Source organism: Barbus barbus, assembly GCF_936440315.1.
Source record: "Barbus barbus genome assembly, chromosome: 23".
NCBI classification, from domain to species: Eukaryota; Metazoa; Chordata; class Actinopteri; order Cypriniformes; family Cyprinidae; genus Barbus; species Barbus barbus.
This window is the reverse complement of record NC_136751.1, coordinates 4,537,980-4,560,060: the sequence shown is the minus strand read 5'-3', so window position 1 is coordinate 4,560,060 and position 22,081 is coordinate 4,537,980. Positions and strand designations below refer to the sequence as shown.

Sequence of the window (22,081 nt, the reverse complement as noted above, 5' to 3'; positions counted from 1 at the left end):
ATATAAATATCATTATTGTGAGGTATAGAGTGACAACTGATATTTATATGCAAGTGGTCTGTTTTACTCCTATATAATTGACATTACAAGTTATCAGAGTTTCACCTTAACTTTTGTCCAAATAAATAAAAATGCACAAAATGTACATGCAATAAAATCAAGAAACCACCAAAAGCCTGATATATCAAATATAATACAAAACATAAAACACATGCAAACTTTAAAATAATAACAAATATTTTGTCTGAAGTTTCATTTTGGATTTTTATTGGCTATTATTTTATATGTCAGGCTTTTACTGAAACTTTCAGTGCTTTTTTTTTTGTACTTTTATTTTGAAATGAGGCAGCAGACGGACATGTTGGTAGTTTCCTCAGAGATGTGTTGATGTGGCTGGACTCCAGAGTCTGCTGCTAAAGTTAAACTGTTAACAATATTCATGGATAACTCCGGGAAAGAAAAAGAGGCCATGGCTCTCATGGCTGAAGCCGAGAAGAAAGTGAAGTCCTCGCAGTCGTTCTTTGGCTCTCTGTTTGGGTATGTTTTATAACTTTTAAATCACTGTTGACAGACCAACCGGGGTAAACAGACAGTTAGCATGCTAGTCAGTTAGCTGTCAAACACGAACTTCATATAAGTGATTATCCGAGTGGAAAAAAATGGTCTAAAACAACTTTTCCTGCCAAATATAATTGTTTGGACGTGGAGTGAGGAACCACATTTAATATTAAACGTTTGTAAGTTTAATTTATATTTGGTTTCCAGATGTGAGTTCGTAATGTAACGTTAGTTAGCGCAACGACTAATTGTAATAAATCTAAATATTGTCACCATAGATCTTGTGTCTGTTTAAGTCTATACTTATAGCTTTATGTTATTAAGGTTGAGATCTAGTCATGTGATCTGGCTTAAAGCTTCCATAAAACTGATGATGAAATAGTCAGGAGATGAGATGAGAGTCAGCTGACACCCAGTCGAGCCAGTTACAACATCACTGGACACACATGACGACATTAACCTGCCACCAAACCTGTAATAGCTGGAAAACCATCAATGTTGATGTTTTGCTAAATTTAAGAAAAAAAGTGTCTTTTATGACAAATGTTGTATATATAGGTCAAAGACGAAGGTTTTTCGTGCATCAAAATAATCAAATAATGTAATAATAATTCAATACAGCTTTAAATTTAGTTTTATTGCCCCTTACATTTGAATGTGACCGGTTTATTCTGTTTTATATGTATGACTAGCATACATTTTTATCATGATTTACAGAATGCACCCACTAAAATGCCATTTAATGTATCAATAGTTCATATACTATAGAAATCTTGCCAGGCATACTTAAAACAAGAATCATTAAAAGACTCCATTTAATGATCACGGTGCAGGCCCCAAAAACTAATTTTTGTTATTTTAAATCTTTGCCATTATCCTTCAAACCACTAGGTTTTACCTGTTTGTCAGCAAGAACTAAAAATATAATAAAATGTATTATGATTTATTATTTTATATATTTAATAAGTCATGTCAGAATAAGCATGTTGTTTAATTTTTACATAAATATATCTGTTACGCTTTCACCCATATTTTGTCATTATCACAAAAGTTATTTGATACATTAAAGTAAACACTTTTTACATTTAATATGCTTACTATGTATAATAAATGTTCTTGTAAATTTAATTTGATGTGGACACCAAAATGGGACTTCTTTAAAAAACTGTTGCGTGTTGAGAATGTGATTAGGTTAGAAATCATGATTATATTTATTATTATATTTTACTAGGGGATCTTCAAAGATGGAGGATGCTTGTGACTTGTATGGAAGGGCAGCAAATATGTTCAAGATGGCCAAGAACTGGAGTGGTAAAGACATACACTCAGCTTCAACATAAAAATCTACTTGTCATTTGGTCCTCTTAATTTAAATGTGTGAATGGAACAAAAGTGCATGCACATTTTAGTTGAAGTTTACAGGCTATGCATGTCTAGTACATTTGTATTTTAATATTTATCGTAATATTTACATTTTGTTGTATGTGGTTGTTAGCTGCAGGAAACGCTTTCTCCCAGGCGGCTCTCCTACACCTGCAGATGCAGAGTAAACATGACGCAGCCACAAACTTCATTGATGCCGGCAATGCCTTTAAAAAATCAGACCCTCAAGGTATTCATCTGAATTTTGCATTAATTATTTTATACTTCTCAGCATCCACTTGCTGTTACAAAAGATTTCCATTTCAAATAAATTCTGTTCTTTTGAATTTTCTTTCTGAAAAAAATGTCGTGCTTTCCACAAAAATATTAAGCTGTGACTAAATGCTGAAATATTGTGCAGAAACCAGTCATATGGAGATGGTCTGGATGTGTTTTATGCAAATGGATATCTTTGGATACTTGGTCACTCATTAGATTAAATCTCTATATTCATTAACAGTATACATGTGTTGTGAATTAGATTAACATTTTTACTCCTGGCCCTGGGCATAGAAATACAAATAATTCACACAGCTATTAGTGAATGAAACCCGTTGCTTTTTATGCACCAACAAAAAAAATATATATTTTTACTTCTGTGTAAAAATGATCTAGCTGTCTATATGCGATTAATTGAAAATGGTTAAGGTTCTGTCATTCTCTCCACAGAGGCCATAAACTGCCTGAACAGGGCCATTGAGATCTATACAGACATGGTAAGAGTCTCTTGCATCTGCTTATTAGACTGTAGATGGTGTTTTAAATAAAGGTAGATGTGCTTTTTTTGTACAGAATAATTTCGACACTTCATTTGTTTTCATCTTGTCATATTTTTGCTGTGAACACTTGTTTTGGAAATTGTTCAACACATCCAAAGCAATTTTTCATAAAACATACTTCAAATGACTTGATACACCACTAGAGGGCACTGTAACACAATGCATGGGGTTTAGAATGAATTAACCAGGGGCTGTATTCAAAAAAAAAAAAATTCTAAAGAATTTAGGAGCAACTCATTAAAATAAGGGACATGTCACTCCTAATTTTAGGACTAACTATTTTCTTAATTTTACAGTCCAGTCCTTTTTTTGGTGGTTCTGTATCGCTGTATGCTTACAGTATTTTTGAAATGTGGTTTAAATATATGCACTATTTAGTTTAATTGATTAAGGCAATAGCCCATATATACACGTGTGTACGTGTGTGCACATATATATATATATATATATATATATGTATATTCACATACATGCATACATGCAGTATAAGTGTCCTTCCCACTGTCTGTTTACCTGCTACACATCTCTGCCACCCACTATGAGCGATTTAAAAGAACGCTCTCATAAAAAGCGAAATCATCCATAGCAACAAGGTCAACCCCACCTCTTATATTACCAGTTTCTTAGTAAAATAGTAAGAGTTTTATGAATAGGCTTTAAGCTAAAACTCCTAGCCAAGAACTTTTAGGAGGTAAGATAAAATTCTTTGTGAATACGGCTACAGAACTCTAAATGTTTAAGTGATTTAATCACTCTGGAAAAGGACAAAATGATTACCCACAATGGCGGATGAAACCACAGTCTCAAACCTTTAACTTCTGACTCCTGAGCTGTGATGAAAGACAGAATTCTTCTTTGTTTATTTCTTTCTTTTGAAAAGACCCCCAAAACTTGATCTTTTTAAATTGGTAATTCAGGATATTTGTAAAATGTCTCAGGTTACGTATGTTCCCTACCGGCGCACCCACAGTATAAAGGGGCGCCGGGAGAACACGTCATCCTCTTCTTCGTCTGAAGCTAGCGTCCGAAGCATGGTGAGGATTCTAGAGGATTCCAGTGTCTCCTTCCACTCTCAGGGAACCATGGTTACATACGTAACCTGAGACGTTCCCCTTTGAGGGAACATCAAACTGAGTCCTCTAGGAGTCGGTATGGGGAACGGTATACCCACGCTGCCATGCTGAGGGAGTGCATGCCAAGCCCAAAGGCGAGCACTAAGTACCAACTCTACCAAAGCTTAAGGGAGTTGCCCCTGGGACGGTTCAACAGCTGTCAGTGACATTATCCCCTTCGGCCAAAGGCCTGAGCTGCATACACCAGAACTTACCTGTTAGGGGCCGGTCCTCCTGGACCCAGGGTAGAGCTCAAGGCTTGGAATCAGAAGAAGAGATTCCTTTAAGGGGATACGACCAAGCGCTTAGGAAAGTAACTAGGTCTTGGCCTGTCACCCAGGGGCTACTGCTTGCTCTGCATGAGCTCGCTGAAGGAACTGTCTCAACAGATCCTTGGTAGCAACACCCTTTTTTGTTGCTGCTTCAGGTGTGTTTGATTAGGGTTGGAGCTAAGCTCTGCAGGACACCGGCCCTCCAGGACCAAACTTGGTGAGCCCTGATCTAAACTATGCATTTAGTCATGCCTAGCTTGTAAACGTGATATTACTTGTTTGTTTTTTAGGGTCGATTTACTATTGCGGCGAAACACCACATCACTATTGCTGAAGTTTATGAGACGGAACTGGTTGACATTGACAAGGTCAGATTTCTTTTGTCACATTGATTGATTATTTACATATTATAATTTATTCAGTTATTCAGTAAGATTTATTCAAAGTACTTTATAACCTTTTCCTTAGGCCATAGCTCACTATGAACAGGCCGCAGACTATTACAAAGGCGAGGAGTCCACAAGGTATGGCAGTTTTAAAGCTACTTTTACTTCTATTGCTCAAGACTTATCGATCCTAAATGAAATAGGTTACCTATAAACTTAGATCTTCTCAAGTGAATGGTTTTGATTACAATATGAGTACCTAATGCATAGCAAGCATGTTTGCTGAAGGTAAAGACCCTTGCCCCCGTCTCACATTTACGGGATCATTATTGAGATATACCACCAGGCAACATACGACACATAACCCTGTTATTCATTATCACTTGATGTTTTTGGGGAGATTTTTTTTCTGTAATTGTAACCAAGTCATGATCTAGAAGTTTCTAACGAGTTTCTAATCTGTTCGCTCTGTCTCTGATGTCAAAGTTCAGCCAACAAGTGCCTGCTCAAAGTTGCTACCTATGCAGCTCAACTGGAGCAGTACCCTAAAGCCATTGAGATCTATGAACAGGTAAACAAAACCACGTCATTCTGGTTTCAGTACACCTGATCCCCTAGGAGATGCCATATGAGGTCATCAGTGTTCAATCACAAATATTACCTTAAACAGAGTTCCCTCTGTGTAGCCAACATTAAGTTTTGATATGTAAATAAAGGTAGCTGTTGAAAGTGAAAGCATCACATTTATACCACATTTTAGTCCTGTTATCATTCATTTCCTCAAATGAAAACAGATCAAATCTCATGTGAGGGTTTCTTTATCTAACAAACAGATCTTGAAAATGCAGTCACATTTACTCAAAACTGCCTATGTTAAGTGTTTTTTTGCATATGTGAAAATGTAGATTTTTAATAATGTTATCTGCTATTTGTGAATGGATTTCAATAGAGGAAAAAAGGGTTTTTGTGAAAGAAATATCAGCTTTTTTTTTCTTTTCTTTTTTACCTATCAGGCATTTTTTCTTTAGTTATTAAGTTGCTTCTTTATGTGTGTTGGTGGGCTTCCAGGTTGCAACACATGCAATGGACAGCACTCTGTTGAAATACAGCGCAAAGGACTATTTCTTTAAGGCAGCTCTCTGCCACTTCTGTGTGGACATGCTAAATGCTAAGGTATGAAAACCTCACCACAACCACATCTTTTAACAAGCTGATGGAAAACAGCTGTGTCATTTGCATTTCCCTTTCATATACTTTATCCTTCATGCTGCCCTTGTAGCTTGCCGTGCAGAAGTATGAGGAAATGTTTCCAGCCTTTTCAGATTCACGTGAATGCAAATTGGTGAAGGTAAGCCTGGATGTTGGCACAAAATGACATATCACAAAATAAAATATATCGCATTATCATCGTAACTGTTATTATCATCACTTTATTTTTATGTATTTGCTTTTTGATTGTTTAATTATTATTTGGTAATTCATTGCCCATACTGACGAACTGAACAAACCCGTTTTTTTTATAAATACCGCATGTATATAATTATTTATTCATACATTTATTTATTCATTCAATTTATTTTTATTTATTCATCCATATTAAAGTATTCCATAAAACTTTATGGCTAATGGTTTTTTATAATACTGGATTTTTTTTGTACAGTAGTAATTTTTGATCCGAGTTATTAAGGTTGCTGTATTTTTAGCTAGTAAAAACATGCCATTTTGGTGATTTATCAATTGACATGGCAAACTGGTTTTGTATACTTTGCTCTGCAGCTGTGCTTCTAGATTGGCTTGTTGTCATTTTTAATGCAGTGACATTAAAAAGTGCAAAAATAATATCTGCTGAAAGAATTTATTCTCATTTGTGGAAAAGTATCATGCCAGTGATGTGAAAGTACTGTGATTAGACCACAATCATTATGTCTGTGAAGTGTGTTGGGTAACAGCAGCGGTATTGTGGTCCTGACAGATGGATGATGGATAAATTATGTGCTTAACATGTTCTTTTTTTTTTTTTTTTACAGAAACTTTTAGATGCCTTTGAGGAGCAGAATGTGGATACATATACTGACGCTGTAAGACAAGTGCTTACTTGCCCTTTCTGTTCTTAATAAAACCTCTTAAACAATTTTCATTTCACTAGAGAAGCAAAGTTTCACTACCATAGCTTCCTAGTTCCACTAAAAAACAGTTAAGCTACCCACGTGACATGCCTATCAATGGCTGTCACGTCAATTCATAGTAACAGTAGCAGGGCTGTTTGTCATTTTCACTGTTATTTCTCTCCATCTTTTAGGTAAAAGAGTATGACACCATCTCACGACTGGATCAGTGGCTCACCACCATGCTGCTTCGTATCAAGAAATCCATACAAGATGATGAAAGCGACCTTCGCTAAGATCCTCTTCCTCCCCTCTGCTCCTTGCCGCTCGCTCTGCCTCGTGCCTTTAACACCGTGACTTCAGTATGATGGTGGACTATCGCCCTCTTTTACCACCAACTCAACTCTCAGTGCCTTAACGCTCTTGCTTTATCTCTCTCTCTCTCTCTATGACACGGCCGTACCGCCAGGCCTCAGAGAACACTAAAGAAAGGAAGGAAGGTTGGTTGTTTAAATGAGATTTGAGGGAGTGTTGCATGAGAGCTGAAACCAGCTACAGTAATATTACGGGGTGCTGTGCACACCAAGCTTCAGAAATACCTTGTGCTCAGGCTGACACGGAGCACCTGTATTACTGAGCACAAAAACCTTTGCTCATTCTGTTCAATTCTTTAATAGTGGCATATGTATTTTTATTCTTATCGGAAATACTATACCTTGTATCTCTGCTTATTTTTTTGCTTGCTGATTCCTGCGTAGACTAAGCTTGAAAAATGATTTGAAATGCTTTTCCTGTTTTTTATTTTGACATATGGAGAAGAAAGAGTAAAAGGACTGATTCAACCTATACAGTGTGGTTTTATTGACTTCCCAAAAAGGGAGAAACAAGTTTTTGTTTTTTTTACGCCTTTCTTGTAATCAGTTCTGATTGTTCATGAGTCATTGGTAAATATATGTAACATTTACGTTTGCTATGAAAATCATTGATCTTTTTGTAAAGCTAAGAAAACGTCTCTAGGTTACATATGTAACCCTAGTTCCTCGAGGGAACGAGACGCTGCGTCCGAGATTGCATTGGGGAAAGCCTCCAGCATGAGCGGCTCTGAATATTGTGTGCAAACTATCCAATGGATGGGTGAGAAGTCACGGACAGGGTGGCGTAATGACCAGCTGGTATAAAAGCACGTGCGGTGAAACCGTCGTCAGCTTCTAGGAATGAAGCAAGCGCTGGCAGGAATGCCGAAAGTGTGGTTTTGAGACGCAGCATCTCGTTCCCTCGAGGAACTAGTGTTATATACGTAACCTAGAGACGCTCCTCTTCAGAAATTCAAGCTGCGTCTGAGCAACTTTTCTTGGCGCTCAGTCTTAACCCCAGCACTTTCATGTGAGTAAGAAGGACATCTCGATGTTGAACTGTCATCTGCTCTGAATGAGCTAGAATCAACCATTCGTTGATGTAGTTGAGTATGCGGATGCCTTGCAGCTGCAACAGCGCTAACGCAGCATCCACACACTTTGTAAAAATGCGGGGTGAGAGTGCTAGGCTGAAAGTAAGAACCCAATATTGGTAAGCTTCGTCCTCGAAAGCAAACCTCAGGAACTTCCTCTGAGAGTAGGCATTTTGAACTTCAGTCACATGACTAAGCGGTTCAATCGACGCAGATCTAAAATCGGACGCAACCCTCCATCCTTCTTCAGAGCTATGAAGTACCGGCTTTAGAACCCTGACTCTCTTTTGTGAGGAGGGACCACCCCGATGGCCTCCTTCCTCAAGAGAGTATCTACTTCTTGTTCCATTACCAGAGCCTTCTCGGGGCCCACCAGCACCGCGGGGAAGGCTGGTGAAGGCTCCCTTCTCATCGAAGAGAGCCTTCCGGGAGCGGAGCACGTGCATTGGCAAACGTTCACAATGCAGACAGCCGGCCCCCTCGAGAGCCGACTGTGCATGCTCCGCTCCCAAGCAGAACGCGCACAAGCTGTGTGTGCCACCTGCAGTGATGCAATGCTTGCAGGGAGGAATCGCAGATATCTTTTAGACATACCTCTTAGCTCATATGCAAAAGATATCAGGGAGCTTATAATAGTGAGGACAAACAACACTAAATAAGACTCACAACAGAAAATATCAGACAGATAAACACACAGAGTGCTTCGCTGAATGACAAAAAGCTCACTCCGGTTTCACCGCATGTGCTTTTATACCAGCTGGTCGTTACGTCACCCCGTCCATGACGCCATGAGGTGCCCATCCATAGGTTGCAAACGATATTCAGAGCCGCTCATGCTGGAGTCGTTCCCCAATGCAATCTCGGACGCAGCTCGAGTTCCTGAAGAGGAACTAAAGTTAAGCATTTTCTTATTCAAAAGATATGATCAACGATTTCCTGGTTAAATAAAGGACAAACTCTATACTGGTTACAGCTATACAGAGCACTGTAAAGGAGTTAGTGCCAGAATACAGATATCTTGGTTTTATATTTGAATAATCTTTATCTTTTCAATCTCATGTAAATCAGTTACAGTTTAAACACAAGGTGAAACTGGGATTGCATATTAGAAATAAAGCCTATGGAGGCAAAAAAGTGTAGTTTCTGCTACTTTTTGCCAGTTTTTGATTATGGAGATGGTTATAAATTTGCATGTGCCAGTTTTGAATGTTCTTTAGACACACTATATCACGGTGCACTCAGGTTCAAAACAAATGGTCATTTTAGAACTCATTATGAGTTGTATAATATAGCATGTTAGTCTTCATTATCAACATGCTGACTGAAGCATTACTTGTTCATTTATAAATCCATTTTGAGTCTATTGTCATATCTTTGTTCTCTCACTCAACAGCAAATTGTTAATGCATGCTCTTCACATACAGAACTTGTTTACCCTTTCAATTCTGTTTGTAAGAACAAACATGGGAAAGAAGCTTTTTGTTATGACACATCTAGCGATTAAAATGCTTTACTAATGGTTTCCTGGAAGATAATTTCTGGTAAAGCAATATTCGAATCGCAGATGTTTTAAATATGTATTTATATGGTGACTTTTAGTCTCATAAAGTTTATTTCCTGAATAAAGTACAAATATAATTAAGGGTCATTCCCACTGTTTGGTGGATTGTGAGCTAAACAGATGTGATAAAAGTAAAAAATTAATCAACTGATTAATTAATTGATAATTAAAAGATTAACATTATTAAAATTCTTAATGTATAATATATATAAAATGTATGTGTGTGTTAAGACTATTAAAAAAGTCTTCTAAAATGAAGAAAAAAAATGTATGTCTTCCATGAATTGCTTTCCCTCCAAAGAAATTATGTCACTTCTATCAAGTCATGTGATTTAGGGCATATGCTTAAGATTTTAAAGGACAAGTACTGTAGCACCAATGTAACACAGACTGGAGTTTGTGAAACAAACAAATTCAACAGTTTTACACAATAAAAAAAGGATTTTATCTCCGAGAATAAGTAAATGCGTAAATTATATGTATAATGTGCATATATAATGCCAATACTCAAAATTGCTAACTTAGAAATAAATACAGGGGTTGGGCAATGAAACTGTAACACCTGGTTTTAGACCACAATAATTATTAGTATGGTGTAGGGCTTCCTTCCACCACCAGTACAGCATCAGTTCATCTTGGGAATTACAGATGTAAGTGCTTTACATGCCAGGGGGATTCTGAGCCATTCATCTTGCAGAACAGTGGCCAGATCACTCCCTCAAAGTGGCTCAATAATATTCAGATCTGGTGATTGTGCAGGTCATGGGAGATGAACTTCACTCTGTCACCAGTCGTGCTGTGTGTACTGGTGCATTAACAAGCTGATACATGGCACCAGTACAATGATTGAACCACGTGGTCCAATGGTTGGGTATTCCTCAGCATTAGCACAAGTGACCAAAGGTTTGGGCATAGCAGTCGACCTTGTGAAGCTCCCAATGAACAGTTTTGGTGGAAACAGGACAGTCAAGGTGCATATTTCATTCTGTAGTGTGTTAGGCAGCTGTGGTTTTATGTTTTTTTTTGGGGGGGGGGGGGTACAATCCAGGTTAATAACCTGTACATCCCGTTCAGGCTCTTGCGTTGACAGCTACTCCTAGATGTGGTTCATCCTTCGGTGGTATGCTGACATTAGTATGGATACTGTAGCTCTCTTTACACCGCAAAGACTTGCTGTTCAGATGCGACACTGTCCACTTGGAGTACTACATGAACTCCGCCCGCGCTCTATGGCAAGCCGTTTTGACTTTTATTCCTTCTCAGGATATGAATTCTTGATATCAACAATTCAGTTTTTACTAGTTAAAATGTTAATTCTTGATATCAGGAATTATATTTCTACTAGTAACAATGTTAATTCTTGATATCAACAATTCAATTTTCACTAGCTAAAATGCTAATTCTTCATATCAACAATTAAATTGTTGATATCTGTAATTGTATTTTCACTAGTTAAATGTCACCATAGGCTGCCATTCAAAATCAATTGTTGATATCAAGAATGAATTTCTTACTAGTTGAAATTCCAATTTCACAGAAATACAATTCTTACTAGTAAAAATGTCTGTTCTTGATATCAACAACTAAATTGTCACTAGTGACAATGTTCATTTCTGATATCAACAATTTAATATCTTACATGACATTGATACAAATAGTAAACTGTAGTATACTATAGTATAATTTAGTAATTATAGTGAAGTTAAAAACCACCATAGTCTTTATAAATTTTACCACAGTTTACTAAAGAATATAAGCTATATTATTTACTTATGTATGTATGTGGGATCATGGAGATTGCTGAACTCAGCTGTAAGTATGGGGCAGTTACGTGATGAGCTTCTGATATAATTTGGTTTAGAAATTTCCATATGAAAATTTGCCTGATGAAAGAGTGTTGCTTATGGTCATCTCAGCAGCGAGTCAGGACACCAGCATTGCACTGTCGAGGTGCAATACAGTGGAAATGACCTGTTTCCAGCTCCTCCCAGGATATATAACAGCATAATACACAACACGTATAATTACTGTATAATTGATGTTTTTTGATAGCTGTAGTGCTGTTGGTGCACTTTGGGCTTGCGTATGTGGGTTGAGGAAAGTAGAATAAAATGTACTACAAACTTTTTCTTAACTACTGTGCAAGCGTACACCCTTGTTATATGTAGTTACTGTGTAAGTGTAACATCCTCGGCCTGTAATCTAAAGCGATGCCTTGTTACCCTCTTGTTATGTGTAGTTACTGTGTAATTGTAACTTCTTCAGAGTGCAAGTTATTACGGTTACTTATGTACCCTGAAAGTAGTAACCTCCTATTTTGAAAACAAAAGCTGAGGTCATCCGCTCACTTATCCTCAAACTTACCCCGGTATGTCACAACCTGCTTCCTGGAATACATCCTAGGTGTGTTGGCAGATGATCACCAATCACAGACAGTCAGGTGCTGATGGAGAATAAAGAGGCAGGTCGACGTAGCGCTTTATTTGCTTTTGCCTATATAGCCTACTACAGTGGAACAGCACGCACACTCTGGTGGCAGGCAACAACGTGGTTTCCTCTTGTCAAGACAAGCAGTTTGGACTGAATATTTATAGACGCTCACACGGTAAGCCATGTTATGCTTTGCCTCATTATTCTGTTCAAAAGCTTAGTGTCATTTTTCTATCAAACTGACAGTAGCCTATATTGCACCCATACAAAACTTGCAATGATACTCAAAAGGAAAGGCTTAGCCACAATAAACCTCATTTTATCTGCACTATCAATTAAAAACGAGGCCAGTTTTGCTGTATATGCCAAATGCTGAAGAAATAGATCAGGATGAAGAGCTTACACTTATAAATCATGCGCCAGATCAAAAATATTCTGAATACACCTCCAGAAGGACAATAATCTATTTACAATAGAAATATTTACTAAAGGAGTATCTACAGGGGTTTTAAGACTGTATAGCATTCACTTTCTCTTGGGTGCTGTATATCATCTGTCCCTGAGCTCAAAGCAGTGTCCTCTTGGGACTGAAATGTACTTCATTTTAGAACCTGTGCTATTTAATTAATCACCTGAGACCAATTTTCCAATAAATTAAAAGGTTGTGTTTAATTTTAGATCCACATACAAAAATGATGTCTATTAATGCATACAGTAAGAACAAACTAATAATTTTGATGCATGGTATTATTGCCGTTGACAAAGCTCTATCTTCAGTTTCAGTCAGTATTATGTAAGAGGTATAGTGCACTCAAAAATGAAAATTGTCATCATTAATCACCCTCATGTCGTTCCAACCTGTATGACTGAAATTTGAATTTGAAAAATGTTTTGGTTTCTTTTGTCCATATAGTTAAAGAAAGAAATGCATGCATGCAGCTTTGGACTAACAGGAAGTTTAGTAAATGATGACAGAATTTTAATTCAAGTGAACTGCACCATAACTGTTAGCCAGTTCCCTATCTGTCGGTCACTACGAGTTATGTCGTGACGACATAGGGGGTTTACTTGGAAGCCCCAATCATCTCTGACTAAAGAGAAAACGCCAATGAAATTGGCTAGTGGATTTTGCAAACCTGAGCCACTCCCCGTACATACGGGTATAAAAGGGCGACAGGTGCATCCACTCATCAGATTTTTGCTTCGGAGCCAAGTGGATGAAGACGGTTGTGCCATTCTCCACAAGCCTCATCTTTGTTTTTGTTCCTGGTTGGCGTCACGGTGCAAACAGCGGAGTCCCTTCTCCAGCGATTCCCCTGGGCACTTCAACTAAAAGAGCAAATTCTAAAAGAGCAAAATCACGGACGATCGCGTCTTTTTCAAGATGCCGTTTCGTCCGTGTCCTCTTGGTTGCGGTCGTTTCCTGTCCGCGGATGACGGACACGATCGTTGTCTTCAGTGTCTGGGTCTCCAGCACGCTGAAGCTGCGTTCGTGGATGACTCATGCGCCTGTTGTGGGCGTATGAGCATGACGTCGCTGCGATCTTGCCTTTCCTTTTTGAAAGGATTGGCACCCTCTGCCGCCACCCGCCCCGGTCTCTCTGGCTCGAGCAGAGGACCGCCGGTTGGCGCTCTGGGAGATCTGAGGGTCACAGTAAGAGCCTCTCCGCCGGGTACGTCCCCACGGACCTCTTACTCCTCACGCAGCGAATGTCCCGTCCGGTTCCCGGGTGATTTCGCTGGTCCGTCCCACGGGGCGCCCAGCATTTCATTCGGTGCGCCACCCGAGGATAGGATGTCGATCGCAGCATCGGGGGACGGGCTTTCGTCCTCTGAGGATGAAGGTGCAGAGGGGCTGCCCCCTTCGGGTGTGGTCGCCTCCCCTGCACCGGACCCAGAGTTGACGGCCATGCTTGCCCGGGCAGCCGCGAGCATCGGGCTTGAGGTCAACAGACCGCCCAGTCCCGAGCCCTCGCGGCTGGATGATTGGTTTCTCGGAGTGGGGCACGGCTCACAACCGCGATCTACTCCAGTGCCTTTCTTCCCGGAGGTGCATGAGGAGCTGACGAAGTCGTGGATGGCCCCTTTCACGGCCAGAAGCCGCTCGTCTGCCTCCTCCGTCCTCACTACCCTCGATGGCGGGGCTGCCAGGGGGTACGTGGGCATTCCCCAGGTGGAGAGAGCGGTCGCGGTGCACTTGTGCCCGCGAAACGCCGCCACTTGGAGGAATCGCCCGCGTCTCCCGTCCAAAGCCTGTAAGCTGACGGCTGCTCTTGCGGCCAAGGCTTATAGTGCTGCGGGCCAGGCAGCCTCTGCCCTGCATGCCATGGCTATCCTGCAGGTTCACCAAGCCAAGGCACTCAAACAAATGCACGAGGGTAGTTCCGACCCGGCACGGCAACTGACTTCGCTCTACGAGCGACGAAAGTCACGGCGCGGTCCCTCGGGAAGGCGATGTCTACCATGGTGGTCCAAGAGCGCCATCTCTGGCTCAACCTGGCGGAGATGAAGGATGTCGACAAAGCACGCTTTCTCGACGCTCCCATCTCCCCGGTTGGGCTGTTCGGCGACACCGTCGAGGGATTTGCTCAGCAGTTCTCGGCGGTGCAGAGGCAGACAGAGGCGATCCAGCACATCCTGCCCCGGCGTGAGGCACCTGCAACAGCTGCCCCCGGGCCCAGGCCTCAGTCTGCTCGCCGCCGTGGGCGCCCCCCTGCGTCCTCCAGAGCTGCTCCGCCCCGTGCCGAATCAACACCTGGGCCGGCGCGTCGAGCCTCTCGCAGGAGGGCGGCGCCCCCCGCGTCCCAGCCGGGCCCCAAGTCGTCCAGGAGAGCGATGAAGCGGCCCTGACGCGGGCAACCTGGAGATGATGGAATTTGCTCTTTCTCAGGAGACGGCGAGGACAGCGCCGCTCCTTCCCCCGGAGGAGGGCCGGGTGGAGAATCTTGTGTTCCCTTTTGTTTCTGTTCCGCCGTTGGCCCAAGGGCCAGCGGTACCCACAATGTCACAGAAAGAGCAATTTCCTTTTCCTCCAGGTTATCAGGTTCGCGGGTTGACAGTGTGCGACGCGCTGCCTCCTCACTCTCGCCCGCGACCCATCTTGCCAGCGGCCAGGAGAGTGCGCGTTGGGGACGCAGTGCCTCCCCACGCACCTCTAGCCAGTACCCTTTGGGACCCAGGGAGTTCGGTAAGGGTGCTTCAGAACGCGCTGCCTTCTGTATCATCCAGCCATACTCCTCTGCGCTGCACCACCACAGGTACGTCGATTGTGCCGTTGGAGCCCCTTGCACGACGTCTGGAAGCGTGGCTTGCGCTGCCCAGCCCGTCTCGGTGGCTCACGCGTACAATTCGACTCGGCTATGCGATTCAGTTCGCCAGGCGACCTCCCAAGTTCAGCGGCGTTCTCGAGACCTCAGTGGTACCTCGGAACGCCCCTGTCTTGCGCGAGGAGATTGCTGTCCTCCTGGCAAAGGATGCAATCGAGCCGGTCCCTCCAGCCGAGATGAGGCAGGGGTTTTACAGCCCTTACTTCATCGTACCCAAGAAAGGCGGTGGTCTTCGGCCAATCCTGGATTTGCGAGTCTTGAACCGGAGCCTGCACAGGCTTCCGTTCAAGATGTTGACGCACAGGCGTATGATCAGGTGCATTCAGCCCCAGGATTGGTTCGCAGCGATCGACCTGAAGGATGCTTACTTTCATGTTTCGATCCTTCCGCGACACAGACCGTTCCTACGGTTTGCGTTCGAAGGTCGGGCATGGCAGTACAAGGTCCTCCCCTTCGGGCTCTCCCTGTCTCCCCGTGTCTTCACGAAGGTCGTAGAAGGCGCCCTTGCCCCGCTACGGGAAGTGGGCGTCAGGATCCTCAACTACCTCGACGACTGGCTCATTCTGGCCCAGTCCCGAGAGCAGTTGTGCGATCACAGGGAGCGGGTGTTACGGCACCTCAGCCAGTTGGGGCTTCGGGTCAACTGGGAAAAGAGCAAGCTCTCCCCTGTGCAGAGAATCTCTTTTCTCGGTGTGGAGTTAGACTCGGTGAGTATGACGGCGCGCCTCACGGACAAGCGCGCCCAATCAGTGCTGAACTGCCTGAGTTCCTTCAGGGGCAGGACTGTGGTGCCACTGAAACAGTTTCAGAGGCTCCTGGGGCATATGGCATCCGCAGCTGCGGTCACGCCGCTCGGATTGCTTCATATGAGACCACTCCAGCACTGGTTGCACTCCCGAGTCCCGAGGTGGGCATGGCGCCGCGGTTCACTTCGGGTAAGTATCACACGCGAGTGTCGCCGCTCCTTCAGCCCCTGGACGGACCTTGCCTTTCTACGGGCCGGGGTGCCCTTAGAACAAGTGTCCCGGCATGTTGTTGTCACAACAGATGCCTCCAGCACGGGCGGGGGCGCTACATGCAACGGGCAGGCAGCCTCGGGGCTCTGGACAGGGCCTCGACTGCTTTGGCATATCAATTGCCTGGAGCTGTTGGCAGTGCATCTGGCCTTGCGGCAGTTTCGGCCACTGCTGCTAGGCAAGCATGTGTTGGTCCGTACGGACAACACTGCGGCTGTGTCGTACATCAACCGGCTGGGAGGTGTACGATCACGCCGCATGTCACAGCTCGCCCGCCATCTCCTCCTCTGGAGTCACACGCAGCTCAGGTCGCTGCGCGCTGTCCACATTCCGGGGGAGCTCAACCGTGCGGCCGACGCGCTCTCACGACAGCTCACTTTTCCCGGAGAGTGGCGACTCCATCCCGAGACGATCCGGCTGATCTGGAGTCGATTCGGGGAAGCTCAGGTAGACCTGTTTGCTTCCCGCGAGTCCTCCCACTGCCAGCTATATTTCTCCCTGACCGAGGGGCCCCTCGGCACAGACGCACTGGCACACAGCTGGCCTCGGGCTTTACGCAAGTATGCATTTCCCCCAGTGAGCCTACTCGCACAGACACTGTGCAAGGTCAGGGAGGACGAGGAGCAGGTCCTGCTGGTCGCGCCGTATTGGCCCACCCGGACCTGGTTTCCGGAACTCATTCTCCTCGCGACAGCCCCTCCCTGGCGTATCCCTCTGAGGAAGGAACTCCTTTCTCAGGGGCTCGGCACCATATGGCACCCGCGTCCAGATCTGTGGAACCTCCATGTGTGGCTCCTGGACGGGACGCGGCAGACTTAAGTGGTCTACCACAGGCCGTGGTAGACACCATCACTCAGGCTAGAGCTCCTTCAACAAGGCAAGCCTATGCTCTGAAGTGGAGTCTGTTCGCGAACTGGTGTTCTTCTCGCCGGGAAGACCCCCGAAGATGCACGATTGGAGTAGTGCTTTCTTTCCTGCAAGAAAGGTTGGAGCGTAGGCTGTCACCCTCCACCTTGAAGGTGTATGTGGCTGCTATCGCGGCCCATCACGATGCAGTGGACGGCCGGTCCGTGGGAAAGCATGATCTCATCGTGAGGTTCCTGAGGGGTGCCAGGAGGTTGAATCCGCCTAGGTCACCCCTGATGCCCTCCTGGGACCTCTCTATCGTCCTGGCGGGACTTCAGAGGGGTCCCTTTGAGCCGCTGGACTCAGTCGAGCTGAAATTCCTGTCGGCTAAGACAGCGCTCCTGACCGCGCTCACTTCCATCAAGAGGGTCGGGGACCTCCAAGCATTTTCGGTGAGCGAAGAGTGCCTTGTGTTCGGGCCAGACTACTCTCACGTTGTCCTGAGACCCCGGCCTGGATACGTGCCCAAGGTTCCCACCACGCCCTTCCGTGATCAGGTGGTGAACCTGCAAGCACTGCCTTCGGAGGAGGCAGATCCAGTCTTGGCGTTGCTGTGTCCCGTAAGAGCATTGCGCATATACGTGGACCGCACCCGGAGCTTCAGAAGCTCTGAGCAGCTCTTTGTCTGCCACGGAGGTCAGCAGAAAGGGAAGGCTGTCTCCAAGCAGAGGTTGGCCCACTGGATAGTGGAGGCCATCACCTTGGCATACCAATCCCAAGGCGAGCCGTGCCCCCTTGGGGTGAGGGCTCACTCCACACGGAGTGTTGCCTCCTCCTATGCGTTAGCGCACGGCGCCTCTTTGGCAGACATCTGTAGAGCTGCGGGCTGGGCGACACCGAACACCTTCGCGAGATTTTACAGTCTCCGCGTGGAGCCAGTCTCTTCCCGTGTGTTGGGTAACAGGTAAGTGGCGGGAAGAGTTGGCCGGTGTCACGCTTGCTGCGCCATTCCCCCTCACCCGGGGATACGAGCGCCTGTTTCCTCCTCCAGTTCAGTTCCCCGGACGGCGAACCCTGGTGGAGACCTCCAGCACCCCCGGCAGTCAGACTGGGCGGAGCAGTCTGACGCCAGGCCCAGTACTGGTGCTAGCTCGCCCGGGTCTCCGGTCAGCCCCTGTACTCGGCTAGGTGTCCGTATGGCCTGATTCCCTTCGGGTAATCCCACACGTGTATTCGTCCACGGTACGGTTTCCCTCACGGTAAACCCGTGTCTTCCCTTTGGCAGAGTTCTGTCAGGCCCTGCTGGCAGCCCTCCTCCCTACTCCTAGGTAGGATCTGCCCCAGGGTCCAGTCGTATGTAGTACTGCCCCAGGCCTGGGTCAGTCCATATCAGTGTCTTCACATGTTACCTCCCTTCGGGCAGGATGTGGCCTCCGTAGCGCCCTTCTCCGGAAGGCTCGCTTCCCCGTCGTTACTGCCAGGCTGTAACAACAAATAGGAAAGACTTGAAGCAGTCTTTCATAGAAGGTCGAAATCCCTTCCGATTTCTTGGGGAAAGGAACAGCGGCTTGGCTATCTCCAGCGGCAATGTACTCAGTGGTCCCTGCGGGCACCAAGGTTAGCGAATTTGCGCTGGGGCGATGGGAAGGTTGCGACCTTCGCATGGCATTTGTCTGTCACGCACTAGCTTGTCAACATCTGCATGCACAAGGTCGTGACGGGGTTCAGGTTGTGGCGCTTTCCATATGACCCCTATGTCGTCACGACATAACTCGTAGTGACCGACAGATAGGGAACGTCTCGGTTACGTACGTAACCCTCGTTCCCTGATGGAGGGAACGGAGACGTTATGTCCCCATGCCACAATCTTGAACCATCGCTGGTTGCCGAGGACTCGTTCTTGGCTCCTCAGCGGGTAGAAACCTGATGAGTGGATGCACCTGTCGCCCTTTTATACCCGTATGTACGGGGAGTGGCTCAGGTATGCAAAATCCACTAGCCAATTTCATTGGCGTTTTCTCTTTAGTCAGAGATGATTGGGGCTTCCAAGTAAACCCCCTATGTCGTCACGACATAACGTCTCCGTTCCCTCCATCGGGGACGTAACCGAGACGTTCATTAATGTTAAAGCAAGACTCAGACCGACAACATTTATCACTCACACAAACCACAGAGGAAATGGTCTGGTGTTATTTTGTATGCATGATGTTTTCATATAATTTGAAAAGCTACACAAACTGTTTAACTGTCACATTCTTGTAATCTCACTTGCGTTACTGTTTCTTGTGTCTGCTAGGCTCACAGCTGAACTTGACATCAATGGGAATATGATTGAAGAAACTGAATTCAGTGGAAGATGAATGTTTAACACGAGTACATTCTGTAGTGTCGATCCCCACCATTTCCTGTAAAGACCAACATCCTTATTTGCTTCTCAGAGTTGTTGTAAAATGCAAAAGAAGTATATAAAATTACTAATCGTAGCACTAGCTAGCAGCTTTTGCATTCTCCTCATCTTTTCCAAGGTAAATTATGTGGAACACAGCCAAAAATACTTGGCTAAGATCCTTTCGATTCCAGCTGCCACATCTAGAAAACCAACAACTGTAGTGATGAGCACTATCAAAACCAAAAGTGATATGCCGTATGAAAACCGACCACTAGCTATTTCTGAGACTTTGAGAAAAGACATTCCCCAAAATGGTGCCTTCTGGAACCGGAAGTTTCATTCTCTCCTCAGGCAGTTTGACTCCATCGACAATCATATGCACAAAGACCCACATGACAAGTTTCACTGTCAGCCAGAGAATTTTGAGTCACTACAAACCAACATTCAGGATATTCAGTCGTACCCTCCACTTTATGGAGACTTCCTTAGAGGCATGGAGTGTCGAGACCCACCGCTTCTTATTGATCAGCCTGACAAATGTGCATCAGAGAGCAGACCGGATCAGATTTTCCTCCTTTTTGCAATCAAATCCATTTCAAAGAACTTCGAGAGGCGCCAAGCAGTCCGAGAGACATGGGGAAGAGAAGGCTTGTATGAAAACGGACTTCAGGTACGAACTGTCTTTCTGCTGGGCCGATCATCTGCAGATGATCCCAGTCTCGACAAACTGGTTTCATTTGAAGCTCAGCAGTTTCAAGATCTCCTCGTCTGGGATTTTCACGACTCCTTTTACAACCTGACTCTCAAGGAGCACGTGTTCTTCAAGTGGATGCTTCATAACTGTACTCGCGTGTCTTTTATTTTTAAGGGTGACGATGATGTTTTTGCTAACACTCGAGCAATACTGAATCATCTGCAGTCTCTTGAGCCAGAACAGGCCACGGTGTTGTACACCGGGCAGGTAATTACTGATGCCAGCCCGTTACGGGACCCTAAAATAAAATATTATGTTCCTCATTCGTTCTATGATGGTCCTTACCCTCCTTATGCTAGTGGCGGTGGATTCCTTTTTTCTGGAAATCTTCTTCCGTCTCTTTACCACGTTTCCTTTTACATACCCTTTTTCCCAATTGATGACGTCTACAATGGGATGTGCTTCAAGGCACTTGGAATCACTGCAACGAAACATGATGGTTTCAGGACATTTGACATTCGGGAACAAGACAGAGAGAACCCCTGTGTACACAAAGACCTGCTCCTGGTGCACCAGCGTGACCCTCAGCAGACCATGAGACTGTGGAGAAGTATGCACAGTTCCATGCTGACCTGCTGATGTTTGTAGACTATTAAACCCCATTGAGTTCAGCTGTAGTGCTTGATAAAACCCATGTTTGGAAAAGAATAACCTGTTGAAATTTTCTGGAGGGCAACATGGAGACAATACTGAGCATTAAAGGTACATCTTAAGAAACTCTGGATGAAGAATCTTTGTTTTCTATTATTTTAATATTATACTTGAAAGAAAAGTGGTTCTCCAACACCATCATAGCTTATGTTTCTGTGCAACTGAGCAAGGTTAACTTTTGTAGGTAATTGATTTCATCATCATTTACTCATCATTGTGTCTTTCCAAACTCGTACAGAACAAGCTTTGTTCTGTGGAAGACACATTTTGAGGAATGTTTCAGAAGTTTTTGTCCTTATGAAAATGAATAGAATCCAAATAAAAAATACATAGTGAAGTGGCATCATGATGTATGCTGAATGGACCACAATTTCATTTTATTCACCCTCAAATCTAAACAAAGACATGCAAACACAAACCTAAAAGATTTAAAGGGACCATTCACCCAGGAAGTCAAAGTTGTGTATTTTACTCAGTGGACGTTAATGGCTACCATTCTTCAAAATACCCTGTTTTGTGGTTCACAGAAATAAGTTTTAAAGGTTTGGAATGACATGAGGGTATTTTGATTCAAACTCATACTGGCTACATTCACACTACAAAAATGTGGCCCATTTGATTTTTATAATTTTTTTTAATGGTTCCCACATGTGACCCACATCGTTTTATTTCAATGACAGTGTGAACTGCACAAACCACATGGAATTTGAACTTTTTGCATCTGTTTTAGGCTGCTTATGTGGTCCTAAATTGATTTAGGTCAGATGTTTTGCAATACGACTCCAGTCTGTATGATCATATCTGAATTCATGTGACATATCACACTGGAATCTGACATTGGCCACATTTAAAAATTATAATGTGAACAGCCATATAAAAATCAGATCAGACCAAAATATCAGAATTGAGCACCGATTCTTGCAGTGTGATTGTAACCTTAGAACATGCAATACTACTGAAGCTGATGGATTTAGTCACACTACCTCTGTATGTCCTATTTTGGATCTATTCTGGAGTTTAAACCTTG

General features: G+C 44.1%; 2 protein-coding genes across 2 annotated transcripts; both read left to right on the top strand.

The window, feature by feature from the left end:
* Positions 1–350: 350 nt before the first annotated feature.
* napab (N-ethylmaleimide-sensitive factor attachment protein, alpha b) lies at positions 351–7,669 on the top strand. Its single transcript, XM_079374331.1, has 11 exons — positions 351–537; positions 1,790–1,869; positions 2,054–2,170; positions 2,650–2,696; positions 4,434–4,511; positions 4,612–4,667; positions 5,016–5,100; positions 5,598–5,702; positions 5,809–5,877; positions 6,557–6,607; positions 6,829–7,669. The coding sequence occupies exons 1-11, from the start codon at positions 440–442 to the stop codon at positions 6,928–6,930; spliced, it is 888 nt and encodes a 295-aa protein (XP_079230457.1). The 5' UTR covers positions 351–439; the 3' UTR covers positions 6,931–7,669.
* Positions 7,670–12,168: 4,499 nt separating this feature from the next.
* LOC306842676 (N-acetyllactosaminide beta-1,3-N-acetylglucosaminyltransferase 2-like) lies at positions 12,169–21,124 on the top strand. Its single transcript, XM_079373679.1, has 2 exons — positions 12,169–12,247; positions 19,557–21,124. The coding sequence occupies exon 2, from the start codon at positions 19,711–19,713 to the stop codon at positions 20,980–20,982; it is 1,272 nt and encodes a 423-aa protein (XP_079229805.1). The 5' UTR covers positions 12,169–12,247; positions 19,557–19,710; the 3' UTR covers positions 20,983–21,124.
* The last annotated feature ends 957 nt before the right edge of the window (positions 21,125–22,081 follow it).